Genomic DNA, 24,825 nt, shown 5'->3' with positions numbered 1-24,825 from the left:
TTTTTTTTTTTTTTTTTGTATGATGTTTTAATATGCTGTGAGCCGCCCTGAGTCCCATGGGGAGAAGGGCGGCATATAAATCCTGTAACTGAAAAGAATGTGGACTACAATTTCAATTATCCCTGAAAATGGAAAGTATATTCCAAATCATCCAGAGTGCATCCAAGTTGAGGAAGTTCGCTATAGTATTTTGAAGATATTTTATTTCCCAGTCAGAATACTGACAAGAAACAAGGACCTACATATATATCCATATTTATTTATTAAACTTGGATGCTGCCCACCTCGCATGAGACAACTCTAGCTGGCTTACAGATGGCCAATTAAAATGCACTATAAAACATTAAAACAATAAATGAGTATCATAAATGTAGCATTCAATTAAAATATTCACTCTATCCCACGCTATACAAATAAATGTAAGTAATGATCCAATGCCCAAGCACAAGGTTCTACTGGGAATAATTATTTTTATTGTAATAATTATCATACCCTTTCAGCATTCATTTTAATGCGGTCAGCTGCAAAACTTGAATTTTAATGAAATCTTCTGAATTGAAGATTGTTTTAAGATTTGGGGCTCCTGCTCTACCCAATGATTAAAATGGAACAAATTCTGTATTGTGACTTGTTCTGTGTTAAAGGCCCTGTATTTTTCTAGGTTTATATCATTTAATCAACTTGAAATTTAAAAAAAATGCTGTATGATTCAACAGATGCTATCAAAACAATATATAGTAGTTCCTAATAGGATAGATCTTTTTTTTTTTTTAATCAGAAATCAACTGCATAAGAGAACTTTGCAAATTAAATGCAGGGAGGGGGGGAAATAGGGGAGACCCTGTCTGTGGTTAACTGGACAGCATTGTTGCAAAGAAAACACTGGTGCTTTCTCTCTACCCTGAATCCTCTTTGCACATAAGCAATTCTCTCTGTAGGAAGAGAACACTTACAAAATGGGTTGCTAGGCAAAGGTAAACCACATAGTTCCATCCTTTTTCAGTGACTTTACTGAAAATCCAAATAGAAGAGAGAGATACTGAGAGGAATCCCTACTTCCTTGCAACTCATTTTGGGGGCGGGGCTGAAGGAGGAAGAAAAGCAGGATATCTTTTAAAAAACACAATACAAGAAGTCTTGAATACCTACTACCACTCCCAGGATTCCCAGCCAGCATAGCTCTATGGTGTATAACCTCTACAACTCGGAGAATCCCCATTCATAAGGTGACCAACTTTTTTACAATGAAAAGGAGGACACAAATAAATTGAAGAAAAAAAATATCGTAAATAAAAGAAACATTTTATTCATTGCAACAATAATACAGACAACTTGCATGTGCAAAGTTTGCCAGCCGGGTGTTTTGGTGCGCTCAGCAGCAATTCCTATTGGCTTTCGAAAGCCAATAGCGGGAGTAGCACAGCTCATGCAAAAGTTGAAAAAAAAACATCAAAAAAGGTGCCGGAACGCCGTTCTGAGCGTTCTATGAGGGGAAAAAAAGCCCTGCAGATTAGTCTTCAAATATCGAAAAGGAGGACATGTAGGAGGACACTTTTCGAGGGAGGACAGAACCTACAAAAGGAGGACTGTCCTCCCTAAAGGAGGACGGTTGGTCACCTTACCATTCAGGACTCTGGGAGTTGTTTGCCATCACATTTGAAGAGCAACTAATTGGAAAAAAGGACTTTCATATGCAGTATCCAAGGGACACCCATAAAAAAGTAAAGAAAAATCTTGTCATCTGTGAGTCTGCAGCAAGGGTCCCCAAACTTGGCAACTTTAAGACTTGTGGACTTCAATTCCCAGTGGAGCTGGCTGGGGAATTCTGGGAGTTGAAGCCCACAAGTCTTAAAGTTGCCATGTTTGGAGACCCTGGACTACAGGAATGGGTGAATAAGAGAACTGGACTATTTAGTTTACTTTCAGTCACCCTAGTCACTAACCATAGACTCTACAGAGAGCTAAATTTGTCCATGGGCATATTTATAATAGCCAGTTACAGCTTCCCCCAAGTCAGCTGATTTACCCACCGTGATGTGCTAATTCGTGAAACACGCAAGACATATCACAACACATTTCGATTTGTGTACACAATCTACAATGACCTTTTGAGTTTGCTTCTTGTACTGCCAAGGATCGCAGAATGATAGGCTTTAGCAGCTCTCCGTTTGGTCTGGCAATAGCACAGAACAAAGCTGCTTTTTGGTGTCAGGGAAAATGAGAAGTGGTATCTTTCAACTCTTCAAACTTCAAACACAGTAACTTTAATTCCTTGTTATGGGAATTCAGTACTCTTAGACCAGACCACAGATAATGAATTATGTCAGCCCAGAGCTCGGGTGGGGTGTTCTCTTTAGAGAGAGGTGACATCATCGGTGTAATTTTCTGGCAATAAAGCAGAGCCAAAACTGTGTAGGCAGGCAACAATAGGATCTCTTTGATCTCTTTCAAAACGTGGTGTGTAAAATGACATCAGTGCTATTATCAGTGACCAAACCTTTGCAGGGATTTGGAGGTGGGCAGAGGGAAATGGTGTTCTCAGATCCTTTGGAGGCACTCCTAATATCTGCAAAAAAGAAGAAAAATGCAACGAATTCTCATTTTAGATGAATGTGTCCAGCATCTTGCCTTTGGGACATCAAATTTTATTAGCTACTCTTACGGAAGGTCAGTCAGCAAATGGGAGACCTATAGCAGAGTTCAACTCATTGAACTAGTCAGACAGGTTCATTCCTTGTTTGAGTCTTAAGTAACAGGACTTGGTTTGTGGGAAAGGTAGCTTTAAAAGTCCTTGAAGGAATTTATAACAGCTGGAGTTTGTTATGCTTTATTAAGCCACAGGTATCAGTGATCAGCTTGTGCCAATCAGGTATAACCGTTTCCCTTTAATGTTATATAATGTTTATGGCCACCCTCAGCACAATTGCTGATACCTTGACAAATTCCAAGATTTGGGAATACAGCCAAAATATACATGTTGACAATCTTGTGAATTTCAGTCTGAAGTACAGTATTAGTAGCATAAGCCTAAAGTTTGTAAATCAGGAGTTCCAGTTCCTGAATTGCTGGTGCAAGAAGTAGGTGATTTTTAACCAACCCTTCTTAGATATTATCAGGTGTCTAGTATTCACTCAACAACATTTACCTGAAGAGATGAGTAATAGCAGTCAAAACTCTGTTCTTGAAAGACATATCTGATGAATACAGTACTACTAAACTAGAACGATGCACAAAAGCTAACTGGTCTCTCTTTAAATAGCAGTTGTGATGTATGTAACAAGAATACCATTTATTTATTTGGAAGATTTATTTATATCACAACTCCATTGTGATATATTGGAACTCCATACATAAAATTACAAAACCCCCAAATAATACAAGTAATCCCCAACTTATGACCACAAGTGAGTCCAAAATTTCTGTTGCTAAGTGAGACATTTGTTAAGTTTGAGTTTTGCCCCTCTTTACGACCTTTCTTGCCACAGTGGTGAAGTGGATCACTGCAGTTGTTCAGTTAGTAACACAGTTGTTAAGTGGCTTCCCCCTTGACTTTGCTTGTTAGAGGGTCGCAAAACGTGATCACATAACCCTGGCACACTGCAACCGTCGTAAATATGAACCGGTTGCCAAGTGTCTGAATTTTGGTCATGTGATCATGGGAATGCTCAATGGTCATAAGTGTGAAAAACAGTCATATGTCATTTTTTTCAGTGCCATTTTAATTTTGAACGACATTAAATAAACCATTATAAGTCAAGGACTTGCTGTATTACAACTAAAATCACACCGTATATATATTTTTTTAAAATCTAAATGCTAACATTTCAGCAACATAAGCTTGGGCCTCTTTATACCCTCCACCATCCAAAAGACAAACTCATCTCTTGTCCTGGCCCAATGCCGGGGGGGGGGGGGAAGGCAAGATCTTGAAGCTTTCCTGAAGGCTAAAATGTTGGGGTGATCTCAATCTTGGGGGGGGTTGTTCTAAAGAGGGCAAGTACTGCAATAGAAAAGGCAGTACTGCTCCTAGGCTTCATCAGATGACATTGCCTCAAGTAGGAAACCCCATGGTATGGGCAGAAATAACTGGAAATAGGCAGTCCCAGAAACTGATGCCCAATTGTTGGGAATTACAGAAGTTCCATTAATACCATGTGGAATGATTAGTTGATGTGTGTTATGAACAAGAAGGACACACATCCTATCCTACCAGATATGGCTGCCCCACAGATCTGTTGGATGGTAACTCCCAGGATATTGAGTTAGCATACCCGTTTATTGGAAGCTGCTGTTCTGACAAGTATATACTTCGCTAAAAGATGGCAGCAGACCAGAGCTGGGTTGATTTTGATCCCATTGTGCACCACATGAGCCGTGGTGGCGTAGTGGTTAGAATGCAGTATTGCAGGCTACTTCTGCGGACTGCTGGCTGCCTGCAATTCGACAGTTCAGTCCTGACCAGCTCAAAGTTGACTCAGCCTTCCATCCTTCCGAGGTCGGTAAAATGAGGACCCAGATTGTTGGGGACAATATGCTGACTCTGTAAAACCGCTTAGAAAGGGCTGTAAAGCACTGTGAAGCAGTATATAAGTCTAAGTGCTATTGCTATTGCTATAAACATCTCTGTGGGTCTCTCCCCTAACAGGAATTTTAGGAGATTTGGGGGAAAAAATGAGACAGGAGTCACCCAGGAAGCCTCAGGCTGTAGGTTAGACTGGGAAGTTCAAAACACATCTTGGACGAAGGCGACAGCAAGCCAATTCTTAATTTCCTTAAAAACTGCATGGTATGTCCATGAAGCCACCAGAAATTGTGCACTCTTTACCTGGGCTAGAGTGAATTCTAATTAGGAGTCAGCAAATGGCTTTATCATTAAAGGCATGGTGACCAATGGATTTCCTCCCCTTTTCTCCCCTATCCTAAAAAGCCATTTCTGGCTGTTTGACTGGGTGGCCTGACCACCTTGGTAGCCTAGCAATTTCTCTTTCAAATTTCAGCAACAATGCTCTGTGATAGAGACAGAGGTAAAAATCTTTTCATTCATATCCCTGAGATGAAAAGGAAAGAAACAGAATCAAGACCATTATTAGATGTCGTTCTTGTATCCTCCGTGGTACACAGCGAAGAATACAGCCCATAAACATAAGCATAACATTAAATGGATAATCGTAAGTTTACTAAGTCCATATTTTTGTTGTGAGTTATTCTAACATGACAAATCCTGATTTGTCTCCTCTGTCCTACCTGTCAGTTTATTAATAATGTAACAGCTGCTGTGTAACAGGATCAGATATAAGATAAGGACATGGGTTTCCTCTCCTCACGACAATGCAGTGTGGTCATCAACTCAATGGCTCAATTTTTATATTCCAAAGGATTTTTCACACTGGCTCAAGAAAGAATAGTTCAGGATCCAGTCACCAAATCTGTTTCTGAGTCATCTGAGGAAGAGGAGGAACAGTATGGAATCACTATATCTACTAGTTTCTGGTGGGGCTGTTACTAATAGCAGGGCTGACCCTTATCTTCCTTCTCAGAAAGGTTACTAAGACTAATTGCCCTGTATGGAAACACAATAATGCCACCTGCTCTGGAGACAACAGTGTCATCTGGGCATTCCTGAACAGTTCTTCATAGAAAGCCAAAATGTTCCTTACAGTTCATGAAAAACTGCTGTCTGAATGGTATTTTTTGCTTTTCCTTGCAGTCTCCTTCTCCTTCCCTTATGCGCCACATGCGCCACATCTTTTTTTTTAAAGAAATCTGGAAGATTTTTGGGAGACTCTCAAGGCAAAAAGTGGGATATAAATACTTTAGACAAGGATACATAGCTTTTTTCAAGAAAGCCTTTCTTCCTTTTATGTGGTCACCCAACTCAAGACAGTATGATTCTGAGCAGTGTACAAAGGGGAAAAAAATAAAATCCAACAAATATAAAAACATTGCATACCTTTAAACCTTAGTGAGCAATAAAATGGTGATCAGGACCGAAATATGCTTTAATTCCTCAAAGTGGGGGGCACTACTCATTCTAGGTCAGTTTAAAGTCACACGTACAACTGCACACAAAATAAACGTGGCACAATAAGATAACCATCTTTTATTGTTCGCCCCAAGAATCTGTAATTTAGAAATATATGATCTTTCAAATATGGAATTTAATTTCCCTATTATAGTTAACAGTGGTCAATAAACGTACCCTTCAGTTTCTTTTTATTCCAGTCTTTCCCACTTCCCAGTTGTGGTGAGACTCTCTCTTCCAGAATTTTACTCTTTGCCCAAACTGGATACATTTACTGGAGTCTTCTTTAGAAATCTTAGATCATTTTCATACTATGTTTGGGATAGGCTGTCTGCGCCCTTTTTGAAGCAGTCCTCCAGATCAACTGCCAATCAGTTTTAAGTGAGTGACCCTGAATTTCGGTTCTAGGAGAGAATATTTCTCCACTCCATCCCATTCACATTTTTGAGCCCTCCGTCGTCCGGCTTTGTAAAAGAAAGAATTCAGATTCTTCCCTCTGTTCTAATTTTGTTGTCTTTTCCATATATGGGGATTCACAGGAAAGGAATTAAAAAAAAATATATTTTTATTAACCAACATCTGGTAAATCTTAATAATTCAGTAGATGCACTTTAGAGCACAGCACTGTGTTGATAACAGAAAGGCAACAAAGAATGCTACTATTTCATGATAATATTGACTTAGTGTTAGAATGGTAATAATATTGAAGTGTAAACTTGCAGGCTAGAGATGATGTGATCCATATGCTGAAGACCGAGAAAATCAGACCTGAAATCCTGGAGGCGCACTATGGCTCTGCAGCCCCAGAGAACGTCCTCAGAATATTGCATAGAGATGCTCTCCTTTCCAAAGAGAAATCAGTAGGAGAAGATGTTTATGAAATGCCCATTTCAGAGGTAAGCACCTTTCAGGTTATCCTGGTTACACTGAAAATCAGAGGGCCTTTTGAATGTTTTTCTTCAACTTGCATTCTGCTGTGTTTGCCTGAGATATTATTAAAGCGTATTAATATCAGACACTCTAAAAAGCAAATTGTAGAATGGCAACCCTGCTTCCAGGGAAGGCATCCTATTGACACATGCAATTTCACTTCTCAAGATTTCTCTAGCTCTGAAGTTGAAACTAGGATACTGGAATGTTAGCAACTTTACATTCCTCAACAGCCCAATGCAACAGAAAGCAAACCACAGTGACGTCTGCATGCTGTTATAGGAAGCCGGTTGAATCGGCTCCAGCAAGCAAGGCATTGATAGAACTTCTCTGTTGCACAGCTGTGTATAAATACCAAGCTGGCTTGGCTGAGGGCATCTGCAGGCTTATTTCCTGACATGATTATTTTCAGGATGTGCTCTTGTGATGCTTGTCAGTTTTCATTAGAGCAGTCATTAAGAGGTTCCTAGAATTTGATCAGATTCATGAAATTGAAGCAATGGCTGAGAAATCATAAGCCAGGACTGAGGTGACCTAGGTTCCAGATTCCTCCAAATGACTGGGGACGATGGAGCTTGCTGAATGCTTTGGTCATAAAGTAGAAATACAGTGAGATTCCTACGGATGCCTTCATGAGCAAGAGATTAATGTGCAAGCTGTGTGAGTGAACATTTACTTCAAAGCTTGATGAGAATGTTCCTTTTCCTCCTCTTTTCTGCCCACCACCATCCCACACCAAGCTCCAGACCTGGAAAACCCATTTCTCAAATAGCTCAGTGTTACCAACATGTGAACATCTTTCTTTGGTAGTTAGTTAGGACATCCAAAATGATGAGCACATCCAAATGCTGGCAGCTCAGAAACTCTAATGGAGTCCATGTCTTTTCTGTAGGACAAATTCCTTGTTGGGTAAATTAACCAAAGTCAGCCAGTGACCTATTTAACACCATCCCTTTTATGTTTCAATAAACCAGCTGGACAGACTGGAAGAAAAGCAGAAGGAAACATATCGGCGCATGCTTGAGCAGCTTCTCTTGGCAGAAAAATGCCATCGACGCACAGTTTACGAGTTGGAAAACGAGAAGCATAAACACACTGATTATATGAACAAAAGTGATGACTTCACCAATCTCTTGGAACAGGAGCGTGAACGGTGAGCTTCAAACACACTCTGTTGGATCAGATCTGCAGTTCAAAAATTAATTTGATAGGAAGTGAGGTGCTGTTGCCCGGCTTTTTTTTTTTTTTGCTGATCTATAGCATTCTAAGGGGAGATATGATTTAACATTTCAAAATATTTTTCAATACAGACGGTCCTGGACTTATGATCGCAGTTGAGCCCAAAATTTCCGTGGCTAAACAAGGAAGTTATTGAGTTTTGTTGCATTTTACAACCTTTTTGCCACAATTGTTAAGTGAATCACTGCAGTGATTCAGTGAATCGTGTGGTCATCATTGACCCCATGACCCCAGAACACTGCAATTGTCATAAATACAAGCCAGTTGCCAAATGCCCAAATTTTAATCACATGACCATGGGGATGCTGCAACGTTCATGTGAAAAACAGTTGTAAGTCACTTTTTTCAGTGCCATCCTATCTTCAAATGGTTATATGTCGAGAACTGCCTGTATATTGGTCTCACTATCAATGAAACCTTCCTATCGATCCCAATTTAGTGCCTGGTGCCATTAAATACAAAACCTCAGTTTTTGTGATTAATTTACACAAGCATAAACGTGATGTACATAAATGGCTTACTTCACTTGTTAAGACTTTGTCAAACACTTAAAAAATAAATTCAGTCGTGATGGCGCAGTGGTTGGAATGCAATATTGCAGGCTAATTCTGCTGACTGCCGACTGCCAGCAGTTCGGCAGTTTTGAATCTCACCCGCTCAAAGTTGACTCAGCTTTCCATCAGTAAAACGAGGACCCAGATTGTTGGGGGCAATAGGCTGACTCTGTAAACCACTTAGAGAGGGCGATAAAATAGCACTAGGAAGCGGTATATAAGTCTAAGTGCTGTTGCTATCGCTAATAGATGTTTAAATGTAGTGGAAACTTTGAGATCAAAGCATACTCCTGATGCTGTCTCAATAGGAGCCTCTCTTGGTTGCACAAAATTGCTATTGGGATCTTGCAATTACAAGCTGTTTTGATATACTTTGTGTGTGTTGTGATACCTCTGGATGAGAAAATACTGTTTCAAGTCAGCAAATGCAGCTTCAGAACTGGCAAAGAACTTCAGCCTAAGCAGATGCCATCTGTGGTTTCATTGTAGGAGACTGATGCTCGTCCCATCATCTCGGGTCCTTGTTGTCATGATTAAGAGAAGTCGAAGTGCAAAACTGCCAATATAACCATATTTAGAATTTGAAGCTTTGCCATCAAAGTCAGAACAGAAACCTGGGAAAATACTAATAATTCATTTTCTTTTATTGTTACGAAGGGGGGGAAACATATGGCTGTTTGGGAACAGGCCTGAGGGATTGGGATAAGATTTTGAGTAACTTTGGGCTAGCAAGTTCTGATTGGTCCTGGTTCCCTATGCACAATTATTGTCAGAATTAGCAAAAGTTGATTTGCTGCTTCCAATAGTTGTCCACGAACTCAATAAACTCATAAGTATGCAAACAAATCTGTGCTTGAGGCGTCCCCGTAGCTATGTAGAACTGCAGAGAGTCAAAACTGCCTGAAACAGTTTCCGGAGTTTTAAAACGTATGTTTAGAAAGGCTGGAAGTGCTTAATGACTTCAAAAGATTATCTTTATTCGGATGCAGCAAATAATGACCAGAAATCAGTTTGACCATTCAAAAGAAGACTTCAGGTGGCACAGATCCACCAGAAACAAGATATGTCAAGTTAAACAGACAAAAATAATACTATTACGACTCATTATTAAAGGAATTGCCATAAGAGTTTAATGAGAGAGTTCCTAATATTTGTATTTATACTTTGAGGACATACCTACTCTGTCCCTTTCATTGAGCTTGTTAAGCTGCTTAGCTTCCAAGACAGAAAAAGGCCAGTCAAATACTGCTGCCACTGATTTTTACTTATATATATTTTATACAACAAATCATAATTTCTCCAGTGAATTGGAAGAAGTGTTGGATGAAAATTACCAACAGCTATTAGAAATCCCTAATCCCTATCAGAATTGCAATCTTAAGAGATTCCTACGAATGGGCAATCATAGTTTGTCTAGCTGTGATGTATATGAAGCCAACTCACATGGTTGAAATTGCAAATCCAGAAAGTAGGATTAATTTAATAGTTAACCCCATATAAGCTTATGAAGCAAACAAAGCCATCAGCTCTGTTTCATTGTTGAACCAAATGTTTGAAAATGCCCAGTTTTGCAAAATTTTAACTGAAAGAATCAAATATAAAATGCAACTGTGTGTTTTGTATGTGAAGTGTATTTTACATTGGGATACCTTTTGGCTTCATTTCTAGGGATACAGGTACTATATTTGAGCTGCACAAATTTGGATGACCACTAGATGGAAGTAAAGGACTACTTTTCTATATTGGTTTGACACCCCCCCCATCTAGTGGTTCCAATCTAAACCATGATTCAGCATCATGAAAATGACTAGAAGCTGGTTTCTGGTTCCCACTCTCCCACTTTCCTTCCCTGATATAGCTGCAAACTATTTTCATAATAGTTTAAACTATTTCATAATAGCTTTAATATATTTAATACTTTAAAATATTGTATACATAAGTACAATACTCATATAATATATAAAATACAATACTTTAAAAATAGTTTAAAGTGGGATTGTTCCAAAGCACTAGTGTTAGAAATAATCACAATTTGCTATGTTTGAATGATCAGGAAAAAAGGAAAAAATACAACACCATTCTTACTGCCCTTCCAAAGAAGCAGCATGTGAGTTTAAGGTTGGTTGTGTAGCTCAACTCCTCAGGCACACTGGCTGAGGAATTCTGGGAGTTGAAGTCCACAAGTCATAAAAGGGCCAAGTGTGAAGACCCCTGGGCTAAACTCTTCATGTGAAATCACAGGGATATCTGGGGTGTATTACCATTTCAGTTAACGTACACATCCTCTCAGCTCATATTCCATCTGAACTGTCTGCACCTCCAAATATGCTCCAGTGCACAAAAATTCTGTAAAAAAGAACATGTATTTTTAGATGTTTGGCTCCAACACTGAAACAGACTTGATTTATTTTAATCCCACCTTTTTAGTGTAAGTAGCTTTTGGGTCTATTGTGTCTTAACGCATGCCTTAAAAATAATTATATTACTCTGAATTAGTGAAAATTTAATTTAAATATCATCTAACCATTGAAAAATAACTAAGGAGGAGGATATTTGATAAGGAGAATAATTTACACACAGAGACTTTGAGAAATATATCTATATGGACTTCTGGCCTGTTTTACTAATATAGAGTATCCAGAAAGATGAAAATGCTCCATTACCAGTTTTCCTAAGTTTTATAAATTTAATTCTGAATCATTTACTTTATATAAGCACTTACAAAGAGTATATCTTGATCTAAGCTAGAGCATGGGACTTAACATATTATTGCATCCTTTTTTAATACTTTGGGGCAACACAATGCATTGTTTTTAATACTTAACCATAGGCTATTGAATACATTATTCTACAGTAAACAAATTATATACCATTGTCAACCAGAAACTATGCAATTACAGAGATATTTTGTACTTAGAAATGTGTGAACCCAACTATAAGTCAACCAGTTCTTGTGCACCATCATGTCAAAAACAATTCTTCTGAAGTATTAACACAATGCTATAGTGCATGGTTTTTAGGGATTTTAATTTCACTCACACTGTGACACCTTCCTGCATTTACATAAGAGCTTTCAGCTGTGCTCCTTTGATACTTAAATCGTGAAAAGAAAGGAAGGAGGTAGGAAGTGACTTGTATTCTCTCAGTTTAATAGCATACCTTCATATGTATCAGTGACACTACAGTATTTCAGCATGCTTGCATTTGACACATGGATTGGTGGGAAATTGAGGCCAGTTCTAAAGTGGCTTGGGTGCATTTAATGCAGAGTCCAAGACCAAGAATTGGGTAGAGAAAATCTTGTCTCCAATGTCTCTGGGTTTTTAAAAAAACATTAAAAAAATGTTTAAAGAACTCCTAACCTGAAATTTCCCTTCATAGGTTAAAAACCAGAGCTTGTGATTTCATTAGCTCATTGTCCCTGAAGCTCTGTTTTTTACCTAAATCAGCTGGGTCCTGAGAACAGCAAAAAAACGTTGATTAATTTCTTCCAATACAGAACTGAAGGGGGAGAGGGGAAAATCCATTATTAGCCTGTTAAATCTGGGCTTTGGAACAAACACTATGCTGAATCTTATCTCCCTCTAAAATCATCATCATCATCAAAGAGTCTAGGGAATTCCCAGCACTGTCCCTTCTCTCTTCTATAAAAGTTGCTTTCAGACCCCCAACAGCATCTTCTGCCCTTCCCCTTCTTATCCTAGCACCCCCAGCAACGTAAGTATTGGCAAGTTTCTCTGGAGCTTGTGCTGATGCATTCCACACTGCTTCAGTCATCCTGGCGCTGGGATGGGGCTTGGCTGCTCTCCTGGTGATGTCAGTCTGGGGGCCACATCACCTGTGCAGGAAAGCCATCTGCAACTCATCAAGAGCACCAAAAGCCTGAAGCAGAAATTATCACCCTGGGGTAGCGCCTGCTGTGTATGATTTAAATAGACTTTTTTTTTTTAAAGGAAGAGAGGGGGGTGGGGAGAGAAAAGGCTACCAACTATCATTCTTCTGTTTCCTAGCTGACGCTTACTGAACTAAACAGGCTGAGATTTAAACCAAGCTCCTGCAATATTCTATGCATTATTAAGCTGTCGCTTTTGATTGCTGGCCTTTGTACAGTTGTGTCACAATCAATTTTGAAAGCTTAGTTTCACATTGGGGATGGTGAAAGAAATAAGGGGGAAGAACTTTCTCAGATAATTATAGGATTATTAATAAAGCACAGAAAACGATGCGCTTTTCTCGGTTACTGTGAATTCCTAGCCATCTGTCATATTTTTTGCTCCTTTCAAGTCTTCATCAGAGAATTTCGGGGAAGAAAAAGGATGATGAAGAAAAATGTGGCTGATCTTGGAGTCTTGCCCGTTCCAAGTTATGGTGGTTGGGTGGTATGATAGAGAGTCCTTGGAGGTAGAAATTGGTGCCAAAATACAATTGTAATGAAGGCTCTTATAAAGATTGATGTAAAGAAGAATGTTTGTAGTTTCTCCACTTTTGGAAACATCCATCCATTTCAAATCAAAACTCTTTTATTCATTGAAGAACAAAAATCCTTCAGCTGGTAGGGAATGGAAGAGAAACCAGCAATTTCTGTATCTATATCCCCACATCTTTCAGTCCCTAATGTCTAATTCCTATTAGGAGGTCTTCAATTAACCCTTTAATTAACTCTTTCAGTCCCAGTGGCAATTTCCCATGATGCACTTAGGACCTTTTCCAAAAGCTGGGTTGAAATGTTATGAACTGAAGTGTTATGAATTGGGAGAAGACAATACTGATATGAAATTTGCTATCCCCCTTGTCAATCTCTAGCCAGTATTGCCTATTTTTCAAGTTATTGTCCTCATTATAATAATATTTATTGAGCTTTGTTATCCATTATCTTGGAGGGAAGTTAGTGAGAAAATACAACTTTAATAAGGTTTTCTGGCTCCTGGGTAGTGATAAGATAAAAGTAAAGTTAGCAGCTCTGATGATGGAGTTTGATAGTCTGATTAGATGTAAATGCGAAAAGGCCATATACAGTCTTCAGCATGGCCCAGCCATTTTTGAAGTGATACAAGACTAGTCCTCATTATAGTTTATTGACACAACAATGGTTGAATGTTTGTAGAATCTATAGCAGCGGTTCTCAACCTATGGGTCGCGACCCCATTTGGGGTCGATCAACCATTTCACGGGGGTTGCCAAGCAAGGCTGTCCGCCATTTTTTCCCCTTTTGAGCTGGGCCAGCTGGTGGTCGGCCTGCTCCGTCTCTGCCACTTGCCAGCTACGCCTCGGCCGGCGCAGGGGCCGGAACCACGCATGCTCGGTGCTCCCGGGCAGGGAAAGTCCTCGACTTACAACTGGTTGGGTAGTCCTCGACTTACGACCGGTTTAGTCCTCGACTTACGACCGGTTTAGTCCTCGACTTACGACCGGTTTAGTCCTCGACTTACGACCGGTTGGGGGTCGCAGCATTAAAAAGGTTGAGAACCACTGATCTATAGGTTGCAAAAATCCAGATAGTTGCTAAATGGCTCATGTCTACTACGTGGCTTTTTTTTTTTTTTGCTGTCATTTATTGGACATCTTTACAGTTTTGGTACAGTTTTAGTAGCTTTAGGCTACTAAAAAGCTCTTGTCGTTTTCCTGGTGCTTTCACTAGAAATTCAAAAATGACTAGCTAAATAGGGGTTGATCTTCACATAAAAATATTTGAAGTAGTCTTTTTACCTATACTGGTTTAAGATTTAAAGTTCTCTTATTTTGCTTATTTCTTTTTCTCCTTTAATTCCAAAACATCCAAAAGAAGAGTCAGTCATAACAAGGTAGATACATTATGTGAATCCATGGCACTGCAATTTATTTTGATTTCATCATACAGCCATAATAATAGACATGAATTTGGATCAGGGTGGTTTTCTTTGTAAAGCATTTATAAGGAGGGTTTTTTTTAAATTTATCTGGTAAACATTTAAAAGCTGCCAACTAAAAATCCCCAAATAACTGTTAATGTGATGCAGGGGTGGGGAACTATCGCCCCTTTATGACTTGTGGACTTCAACTCCCAGAACTCCTGAGCCAGCATGGTTGGGTCAGGAATTCTGGGAATTGAAGTCCACAAGTCATAAGAGGGCCATCGGTCCCCACCCCATGAAGTATAAACATCTACATGTCTCCTTAGGAGTGTTACTGAAATCAGTGTATTCTTTGTAAAGTAAGTACCTATCAGGATTATGGCTGTCACATGATGTGTTGCAATGTATCGTGACTTTTTCCCCATTGCTGGCAATGGAGTGGGTGCGGTTTTGGCGTGACACCCCTGGTTTAGAACAATATATCAACACAGCAAGAGCAATAACAACTGAATAGCTGCAATCTCATCAAATCTAGACAGGAAAAAAAAGCCAGAGATAGCAAATCACAGTCTTAAAACACTTTATTGAAGTTGATAATTTGGATTCATATATCAAAGTCGACATACTGCGGTTTTTGGATTTGGCCAATACCTAGCTTCAAAATATTTCTAGGACAAGGTCAAGTTTAAATAAATAATACATAAATAAATATGTCAAAGTAATGGGCAATCAACCCAATAAGTGGCAGTATCTTACATTCTCTCAGTTGTGAAAGAAAACTAAGGAAGGTCAGACTTGAGAACCTACAGAAACTTAGGGCAGTAGACTTAACAAAACATTCCAGAAAAAGATCACAATGGTAAACAATAACAATATGGAGTCACCCTGAATTGAGCTCAGTTTGAGAGAGAGTTTAGCTTTAAACTGGGTTCATTTTTATCATAGGTGTACTGTATGGTTGGAATCCAGTGAATATATTCCCAACTTACAAAAGATATGCAAGCAATGTTTAAGCAGCAGACTCTTTCTAAGAAAAAAAAAAAGAACATTCCTGTAGCTTTAACAGTAGCTTAATAACCAGAAATACAATTAAGCAGTAGTCATGGATAGGAATACTTTCATCAGCTGCCTGCCTGCCTATAATGAGGGATATTAAAAGCACAGAGAACTGAAAATTGCTACTTCCTTGTAAGAGGCACAGGTTTTAACCTTGGGCCATGTTTTGCATATCTAAAAAATAGACTTTAGCAAGATTAAACATAGCTCACTGTCTTGAAGTTTTAACAGTGATTGGCAACATAAGTCCTATTAGATGTTGTTGAACTCCAAGTGCCAAGATTTCTAGCCAGTCTAGAAAAATGCATGACACTGGAAATTTTAGCTCAGCAATTTGTTGCAGGTGTTTCTGCTGACCTAATACATATTTGAAATGAAGATCTGAAGAAACAGGTGTGTGAATATCTTAAATTGAAGGGGAGGCCAAACAACTTTACTGCCCTAATTAAGCAAACTGTGTAATCTGGAGATGGGAATTGTGGAATTACAATTCCCAACACCTCATCTTTGGTCATTCTGGTAAGATCTATCAAACATTTGGCAGTAGTTGTAGTTGCAATGGGAAATTGTATCACATAATGTTTTATTAGCACAGCAAAACATTTTGGGGATGAATTTTAGAAATTAAGGCACTCTTTTGCTGCAGTTTTGTTGCTATAGAAAGTCCTTAGATAAGTGTCAGTCTTTCTGCCAGGATCAGCAAAATGCATGATTCACTGAAATATTTATACTATACTACACAATCCTATCATCCATTGGGCTATCCTTTGAGAGAAAGGTAGTACAGTCTGGTGCAATCAGAATAAACATTACATTTTTGGCTGATCACATTTTTTTTACCCCAATACTATGATCATGTGATAGAAAAATGTAGTTTGCGGAAGTTTCAATTCCACAGCAGTATTGGGTCTCTTGATTTTTTTTTTAATGTATTCTTTAAGTTAGCAGATTTTGGGTACAAACAGACAGATAAAACAAAGAGTTTTTGTACATAGATTTTCTTTTCAAACAATTTGAGAAAATGACAAAGAGAATGGGGTATAAAACAGACAACTTCAGCCTCAACAAAAGCTACAAATATTTACATTCAGCATCAGAATACTATGTTTTAATTATCTTAAACTGTACGGTAGAACCATTTGTGGAACTAGAAAATCACAATTTTAAAAAATGATGGATTTTAGCTAGTGAATCTGTTCCAAAGTTGAGATTGGTCAATGTTATCTTGAGAAATTCATTCATTTAATTTTTGTTAAGATGCCATTCTCTATCACTTAGACCAGGGTTGTCAAACTGCCGGTCCGCGGGCCGATTGCATCATGCAGAGGCCACGCCCACCCCAGCTCCGGAAATGCGAAAGTCACGATACATGGCGACACATCACGTTTGACACCCGTGACTTAGACAAATCACTTTGCTTGATAGAAGAAGAATGAAACAGGATCAACTCTGAAAGATTGTGCTCATTATTGTATGGTGCTATGTTTTATAAAAAGCCTGAATTCTTTTTGGTCCAAAAAAGGACACTTTAATAGACACTCCATAAGAAAGAATAAATATTAGGAAGATAACCAATACATCTGAATGATGAAATTTTAAGGGGGTGTCGGGTAGAGAACCTCACCCCATTAGTTCATGGGAATTGGAATTATTTTATATCCATTGTTAGCAATAGCACTTAGACTTATACTGCTTCACGGTGCTTTACAGCCCTCTTTAAGTGATTTATAGAGTTAGCATATTGCCCAAAACAATCTGGGCCTTCATTTTACCCACTTCGGAAGGATGGAAGGCTGAGTCAACCTTGAGCCAATCAGGATCAAATTCCTGGCTGTGGGCAGAGTCACCCTGCAATCCTGCATTCTAACCTACCTAGAAGTTAGGTAGATTTCTCAGAAGTTTTGTCAAAGGATCCTAACTGGAGAACTCTCATCTGTCCAAAGGTCAGCTTAATCACAAAAGCCCTTAATGGCCTATTTAGGAATGGCTAGATGTGTTCTTTGCAGGATGTATACACTTTTAAGCAACAAGAACTTTCAAGATTTGGCTAAGTTTTTCTTCTGTAGCAGAAGTATGCCCATAGGCAGCTGTTCTGAGCTTGAAGAAAAATAATACCAGTCTTTGCTTTGGAATTTGGGTAATTTAGGAATTTACGTATAGCATCATTCCTGGTAACTATGGACAAATCTTTTCAGCCACAGTATGCCATTGCTTTTTCTGGGATATCTTTTTCAACTTCCCCATCTAATGTACCATAATGTACTCTGGGATTTCTTCATTTCATCCCAATACTAATTAGATCTGCTGATCTTTTACAGATCAGATCAGGTCAGCTGGTGCTGTCATCTGCCCAGACCTTAAGAATAGTAGTAGTTATAATAAATATTGGGAAAACCAAATAAATAACACTATCCTATCACAAAGAAGCAGTGACACTGATTTGATAAGATTTTTTTTTACCTATTTCCCAGTTATCAAATGCCAAAAAGGAATGTAAACTACTTTTATCCCCCAGTTATAACCTGATATTATTCAAGGCATGGGTCATTAATACATAGTTGTCATGATAGCTTTTTGGAGAAAAGCATTATCTATTATAAATGAGGTTTTTTTTTCCATAAGTGTGGATAATTATTCAAGTTCCCGTCTGCCTTATGCTGCATTTAGGAACCTTTATAGCCGGATAATGGTTTGTTTCATGTTGCATGATTCCACTTTCTTATGTTGACTCTGAAAGGGGAGCGAATGCTGCTTAAACATATGTTAAATAGAACTGGCCCGGAGTTCAATGAATTTGGAAGGAGAAGGGGTCGAGTGGGAGAAATACCCTTCTCGGCTGCTTTTCCCCCTTTTTGTTAAACCTTTCCTTAGCCAACATTCTCCCTTGCTTCCCGAAGTAGAGAGGCTCCACCCCGACCCCCGCTGCCCAAAGTTAAATCTGCACAATAATGAGCTGTATAAGGGAGGGATGACATCACCAGTAAGTGGTCCCAGGCTGTTTTGCACAACATTCACCTTTCATTGTTCCGATGACATGGCTGGAATGTGATGGCTAATTCCCTGGAGAGCAGGGCCCGGGCACCAGCCGACTCTTGCAAGGGAAGGCGAATAGAAAGGGCTGCTCCAGCCTAAGAAGGTAAGAAAGCTGCCTAGTGCTGGGGTTGGGTTTGCGCGCTCGTTTTCCTTAGCCTTGCTCCCTGTCGGTGCACCTTGGGTTTTGTGCAGGCATGTGGGTGAATGAGATTGCTCGGTAAGGAGAATCAGCTGTGGAAGACTTTGCAGGCGGGAAGGCCAGATAGATGCTTGTTAAAGGGGATAGATAGGGCAAAACAGCGCCGCAGCTTTTAAAAACTTCAGTCTTTCTTTCCTCTCCTGCTGAACCGGGGCGAAGATCGGGAAGATACCTCGCAGCGTCATCTCTGGGAGACTTTGGTTTTGCGCAGAGGGGGTTTGACCTTTCTTTGTACATGATGCAGATGCTTGGATTGAGAAGGAAGCCTTCAGTTCCGCACTGACTGCTGGGAAAAAAGTTTTCTTTTGCGCCTCCAGCCTTTTGCTGACCTCCCCCCAAGTTCTGTATGTACCGATCAATTCTTGTCGTGTAATTGAAAAATGGAAATGGTTCGGTTTCCCTAAGCGTTTTTTCTGTTTTGCATACCTTACCTGATGGATGCCTTTGAGGAGGTCAGCGGGACTGCTTTGCTATCTTACAGGGAATATTTCTGAGTTACTGGACTCGTTCTTAAATGGCACTTTAAAAGCTTCTAATTCCGCTGGGCCTGAAAGAACATACATTTTTCCTCCTGCTCAGATTTGGGGCATTATTTAAGGCTGAGGAAAGGTTATAATTATTTTGCTGAAGGTAGGGTTGCCAGGTCTGCTTCCAAAAAATAGCAGACAAGCGGGGGGGGGGGGTGTTAAGTAGTAAAAAAAGTAGACTGTACAGCTTTAGATTACGTACCATTTCATCATAAAGCTTTTGAATAAAAAAAATGTCCACTATTTTGTGAAAAAAAATAGTGAACATAATGTGAAAAAAGTGGACTGTCCGCTCAAATAGTGGACACCTGGCAACCCTAATTAGGTCTGAATCTGTTCAAGGCCAAATGAGCAATAACTTAGGGACACTCCATCCATGCATACTGCCTTGAACCTAATGAAGGAAGATAAATCTATGTGTATGTGTACTTTTAAAATATAATTTTTACTGTATTGGGCTGTGATGTTCTCTGAGCACCAAGAAGCAAACAGTTCAACCCAGAACAAGGGACCGTTTTTCTTTTTCCATCTTTCTTCACCTCACTCAAACTAGTTAATTAAACATCTTGTTTCTTTATGGAAATGTTTAAAAGGTTTATGGGAAAAGGACACAAAGAATGCTGTGTAAATTCCAATTTTGGAATAGCTTGATCAGGAAATACTTGCTACTCTAAGCAGCAGTAAAATTCCCTCAAGCTGGGGAACTTGATTGAAATTTTAATGTTCTAACGTTAACACTCAGATACCTGCTGTGGGCACTTAATTTACCCAGAAGATTTATAACCCTGATAATTGGTTCTGTCCCACAAGTATAATTATTTAAATACTAAATACGCTTGATTTGAAAGAGTCAAGGTAACTAAAGAAATGCTGACTTGGATGTCAGCTTCCAAATCTATGAACATTCCATAGGGAATGAAAAAAAAAAATAAGGCCTGATTCTTTACTGATACACACATGATTTCTGATTTCTGCAGATTTTTGTATTTGAGAACTGCCTCTTTATTTCAAAAGATGCAACAGAAATCTTTATGGAATTTCTGCCTTTCAAAACTATGCCAGAACATTGTGTAAACTGCTCATTAATGGCATTTGAAGGCAGACTGGATTTTGCAAATATTTCCTTATTGCCTTGAGTCTTGAACACTTTCCTTGTCCCCCAGAAAAGGATTTTAATGTTGCTGCTTTCCCCTTTTCATGTTGAAATCTCTCTGTAATACATGCCTGCCAAAAGTTTGAATTAATGTTTTACTTTTCAGGTAGTAACTTCAAAACATTCTTAAAGTAGTTTATCTTCTGAGCAAGGTGTACTATGGTAATAGCACTATTATAGCATTAAGTAATCAGTGAAAACTAGTAAAACCCTGAATGAGCCCTGATTTTCTTCCTACAATAAGTCTAGTTTCTTTTTTCTTTTTGCTCTATGATCCATCATTGTGACTGCCTCTGTTTCCAGATGCTGAATTCAGATCAGTTTTATTCCTTCCGTTGTCTTTAGGCAATCTTGAGAAAGAATGATCATGCAACTTGATCACTGATGCGATTAAAAGTGCTAACAAAACTCTTCCTAGCTATAAAGCTGCACATTTGTTCCTGGGTACAGAAGGTTATAGGGATGTGATGTGATGTGAAAATCTTAACCAGCTAATTTCCATTTCTACCCATAAGAAGGGGTGTGGAATGAGGGCCCTTTTGTGAGTTGTGGACTTCAACTCCCAGAATTCCTAAGCCAGCATGGAATTCTGGGAATTGAAGTCCACAAGTCATAAAGGGGCCATCATTCCCCATCTGTGATATAGAGAATTATCCTTCAGTTAATTAATCTGCAAAAGCAACAGTATGCTTGACTGAAGAAAATGGTGAGAAGGTTTTCACACTTTTTGACTTTTAAATGCATTTGTATACAGATTGTGAGTGAGGAAAATCCTGTCATACTTTCCCCAAATTCATTCTAGAACATGGAGTAGGGAATATATTTGTTTTGGTGTCAGACCAGAAATGTCTCTCACGTGGTCTATCTGGGTCTGTGACCTACTCCTTTAGTCCAATAAGGACTGAAAACATATTGGCTTCCATTCAGTTTTTTTTAATAAGTTCCCTTATATGAGTTTTCAGCTGAATTGGAGCCACAGAAGAATACACTTTTCTATAAAAAAATTATAACACTTGATTTAACGGGACAGTTCTGTAATATTGGGAAGAGTCAAATGAGAAAGGTCTTTGTTAACTGAAATTAAAAATAATTAGACAATTTCATTACGAAAGTAAAAATGGAGAGTAATGATCTGGATTAATGATTAATAAAGTCAGTCCTCAAATTTGGGGCCAGAATTTCCATTGCTAAGCAAGGCGGTTGTTAAGTTAATCACTGCAGTTGTTAAGTGAATCACAAGATAGTTAAGCAAATCCTGCTTCCTCCATTGTCTTTGTCAGATGCCATCTGAGAAAGTCTCAAATAGTGATCACATGATCCCAGGATGCTGCCACCATCATAAATACATGTTGATTGCCAAATGCCTGAATTTTGATCACATGACTATGGGGATATGGCTAGGGTTGTAAGTGCAAAGACTGGTCATAAGTCAGTTTTTTCAGTGCAGTTGTAACTTTGGTTGCTGAACAGTTATAAGTTGAGGACTACCCGTATTAACAAAACAAAAGGAATACCAAGCAGAAACATAAAGATAAGGTGAACAAAATGAAGATGATAAAAAGTTTTCTGCCTTGGACTCAAGAATGTTAAAGATGGACAGTATGTCAGAGAAGCAAAAAGGATTAATCCTATGAAAATGCAATGCCAAGCTTTAAATATCCTTTTATTGCATGTTTTTGTCTATGAACTAAACAGTTCAGGCAGCCGTCTTTTTTAGTGGTAATGAGGTAAAGAAATGAGGGGGGAAAAAAGAGATGCCTTTGAATTAGGGAGGTGCAAATAGCTGCTGAGGTTGCCAGGAACTGCAAGATGAACCAGTTAGTCCTGGACCGTATAAATAACCGCACCCTTCAAACAGAAACTCTCATACTTTGGGCATGTGTTGTGAGTGGATGATGGATTAGAAAAAAAACAACTGTTCTTGAAAGACTGAGGGAAGTAGATGAGAAAACAATGGATGAGGCAAGGTCAGAGAGATCACCAAAAAGCCTTTGAAGAGATACAGATTATTATCAGGCATTTGCTCATAAGGATCATTAGAATTTGGCCCAGGACAATTGCACCTGACTAACTTCAGAAAAGACCATGTGGGCTCACTTGAAAGATTGGTGTCATCCAGTATCTTTTAGAAGCTGACCCCATGCTTCTAAGAAGTTCACACTAGGACTTGAAGGCAATTGTCTTTTTCTGTTGCTGTTCCTCAGCAACCAATATTGAAAGGCATACAGTGATTTATAGTGAGCAACAATTTATGGGCAAGATTTCATCTTAAGTGACTAAGAGGAGCAAGAATTAACAATTTGCAATATAGTCTGTCAAAAGAAATACGATACTTTGATTTGGTCTAGCTTACAACACTCTGTAATCAAGTATTTCACTAATAATAATAATAATAATAATAATAATAATAATAATAATAATAATAATAATAATAATAATAATAATAATAATAATAATAATAAAGTTGGAAGGGACCTTGGAGATCATCGAGTCCAACCCCCTGCTCAGGCAGGAAACCCTACACTATTTCGGACAGATGGCTGTCCAGTCTCTTCTTAAAAACTTCCAGTGTTGGAGCATTCACCGCTTCTGGAAACAGACTAACACAATAACAAAGTTGGAAGGGACTTTGCACAAAGAAGAGACCCTATACCAGGGGTAGGCAACCTTGGCTCTTTTATGACTCGTGGACTTCAACTCCTGGCTGGCTCAGGAATTCTGGGAGTTGAAGTCCACAAGTCATAAAAGAGCCAAGGTTGCCTATCCCTGCCCTATACCATTCCGGACAAGTGGCTGTCCAGTCTCTTAAAAGCTTCCAGTGAGGCTTTTCTAAAGGGAAGCCAAAGTTGTGGGTTCTCCAACACTGGAGGCTTTTAAGAGACTGGACAGCCACTTGTCTGTCTTCTTGAATGCATTATTCAATCAATATTCTACATTTGAATTCAATTTGAATATTCCCCATTGAGCCAGTTTGGTCTAGGCTAAGGGTTATGGCACCAGGGTAGAAAGCAGGAAACAGTGCGTCCTTGTCCCACGTTAGCTATGAAAGCCAGCTGGGCGACTTCGGGTTGGTCACTCTCAGCCCAGTTCACCTCACGGGGGTTTTGTGAGGAAAATAGGTGGAAGAATATTAGATATGTTTGCCACATTTAGTTGATTAAAAAATATAAAGGCAGGATATAAATAAACTGTTCAAGTTTTACAAGCTGTATTTCTGAACAGTACATCCAAGCTCTTTTGGGGTGTTACTATAAATCTTGAGAGTTTATTGATTTTTCTTCATCTTGTTTCTCTTTTGTTCCATTTTTATGTCAGTCTTATTGGCTATCCTCATCAGAGTTTCTCTGTTCAATCTTTATGTTTGTTTTTATTAACTTTTAACTACTTATCCCTATTGGTATTTTACTTTATTTTGCCAGGCCTTTGTATTTTGTGATTTTCTCTTCTGCTATTTATAGGTACTGCGACGTCCACTATTCAGATTTTTTTTCTCTTACCAACAATTCCTAAGTCTGGTTGTTGTATGGCAGGTGCTTGTCTTTGAATTCAAAAGTTCCTGAGCACTTTGGCTTCTCCATTTACTATTATTTTATCTATTTTGTGGTCCCATCAGTTCTTGCTTGCAGGCAAATGGTATTTCTTGCAAATCTTCCGAATATTCATAGTACCCTTAATTAAAATATTATTTCTTAAATTATTTCCATATAATGCTTGAGGGTCGGTGAACATATGAAACTTCATGAAGAGGTGGATGAGCTGAAGAATTTTAGGATGCCTGCTGTAGTCAATGGTATGGAACCCTGCTAAGAGTCTAATTGGGCCAGGGGGAAGCACATTCCTTCCCTTGATGTTCCAAAAAGGATCTTCCACCAGAGCAGGGGTCTTCAAACTTGACAACTGTAAGACTTGTGGACTTCAACTCCCAGAATTCCTCAGCCAGCCCTGGCTGGCTGAGGAATTCTTGGAGTTGAAGTCCACAAGTCTTACAGTTGTCAAGTTTGAAGACCCCTGCACTAGAGCAACCTAAGCCATTGCTGTCCCATGCCCAGCCTGAACCCAGAAAAGGACTCAGAAATTCTGTCGTTTCTAGGATCCTCAGTAACTGAAACCTTACTATCTTCTGCAGAACCTTCACAGAAAGGCAGGGTTTGAGACAGGCCACTGCAGAAGTGATTGGCTTCATATAGCATGCTAAGTATAAATTGTACCGTAGTTAAGCAGCCACAGTGGCTGGATTCTCATTTTATTCTAAGCCAAAACCAATGAACATTCTATGCTTTA

The 24,825-nt window shown here is 39.0% G+C and overlaps 1 protein-coding gene across 3 annotated transcripts in view; it reads left to right on the top strand.

Moving 5' to 3' along the window:
- Positions 1-24,825, top strand: part of FILIP1 (filamin A interacting protein 1) — an 87,785-nt gene that overhangs the window by 44,676 nt on the left and 18,284 nt on the right. For 2 of the 3 annotated variants that reach the window (XM_015817486.1, XM_015817485.1), the window contains exons 3-4: positions 6,745-6,918; positions 7,927-8,105. In XM_015817486.1, coding sequence (XP_015672972.1) covers positions 6,745-6,918; positions 7,927-8,105 — 353 coding nt within the window. Of the gene's footprint in view, positions 1-6,744; positions 6,919-7,926; positions 8,106-18,748; positions 18,769-24,825 lie in introns of those variants that run through there. The other variant, XM_015817487.1, reaches the window with a different exon arrangement.

Source organism: Protobothrops mucrosquamatus, unplaced genomic scaffold (assembly GCF_001527695.2).
Source record: "Protobothrops mucrosquamatus isolate PMUCROS unplaced genomic scaffold, P.Mucros_1.0 scaffold594, whole genome shotgun sequence".
NCBI classification, from domain to species: Eukaryota; Metazoa; Chordata; class Lepidosauria; order Squamata; family Viperidae; genus Protobothrops; species Protobothrops mucrosquamatus.
This window is presented reverse-complemented; position numbering and strand designations above follow the sequence as displayed.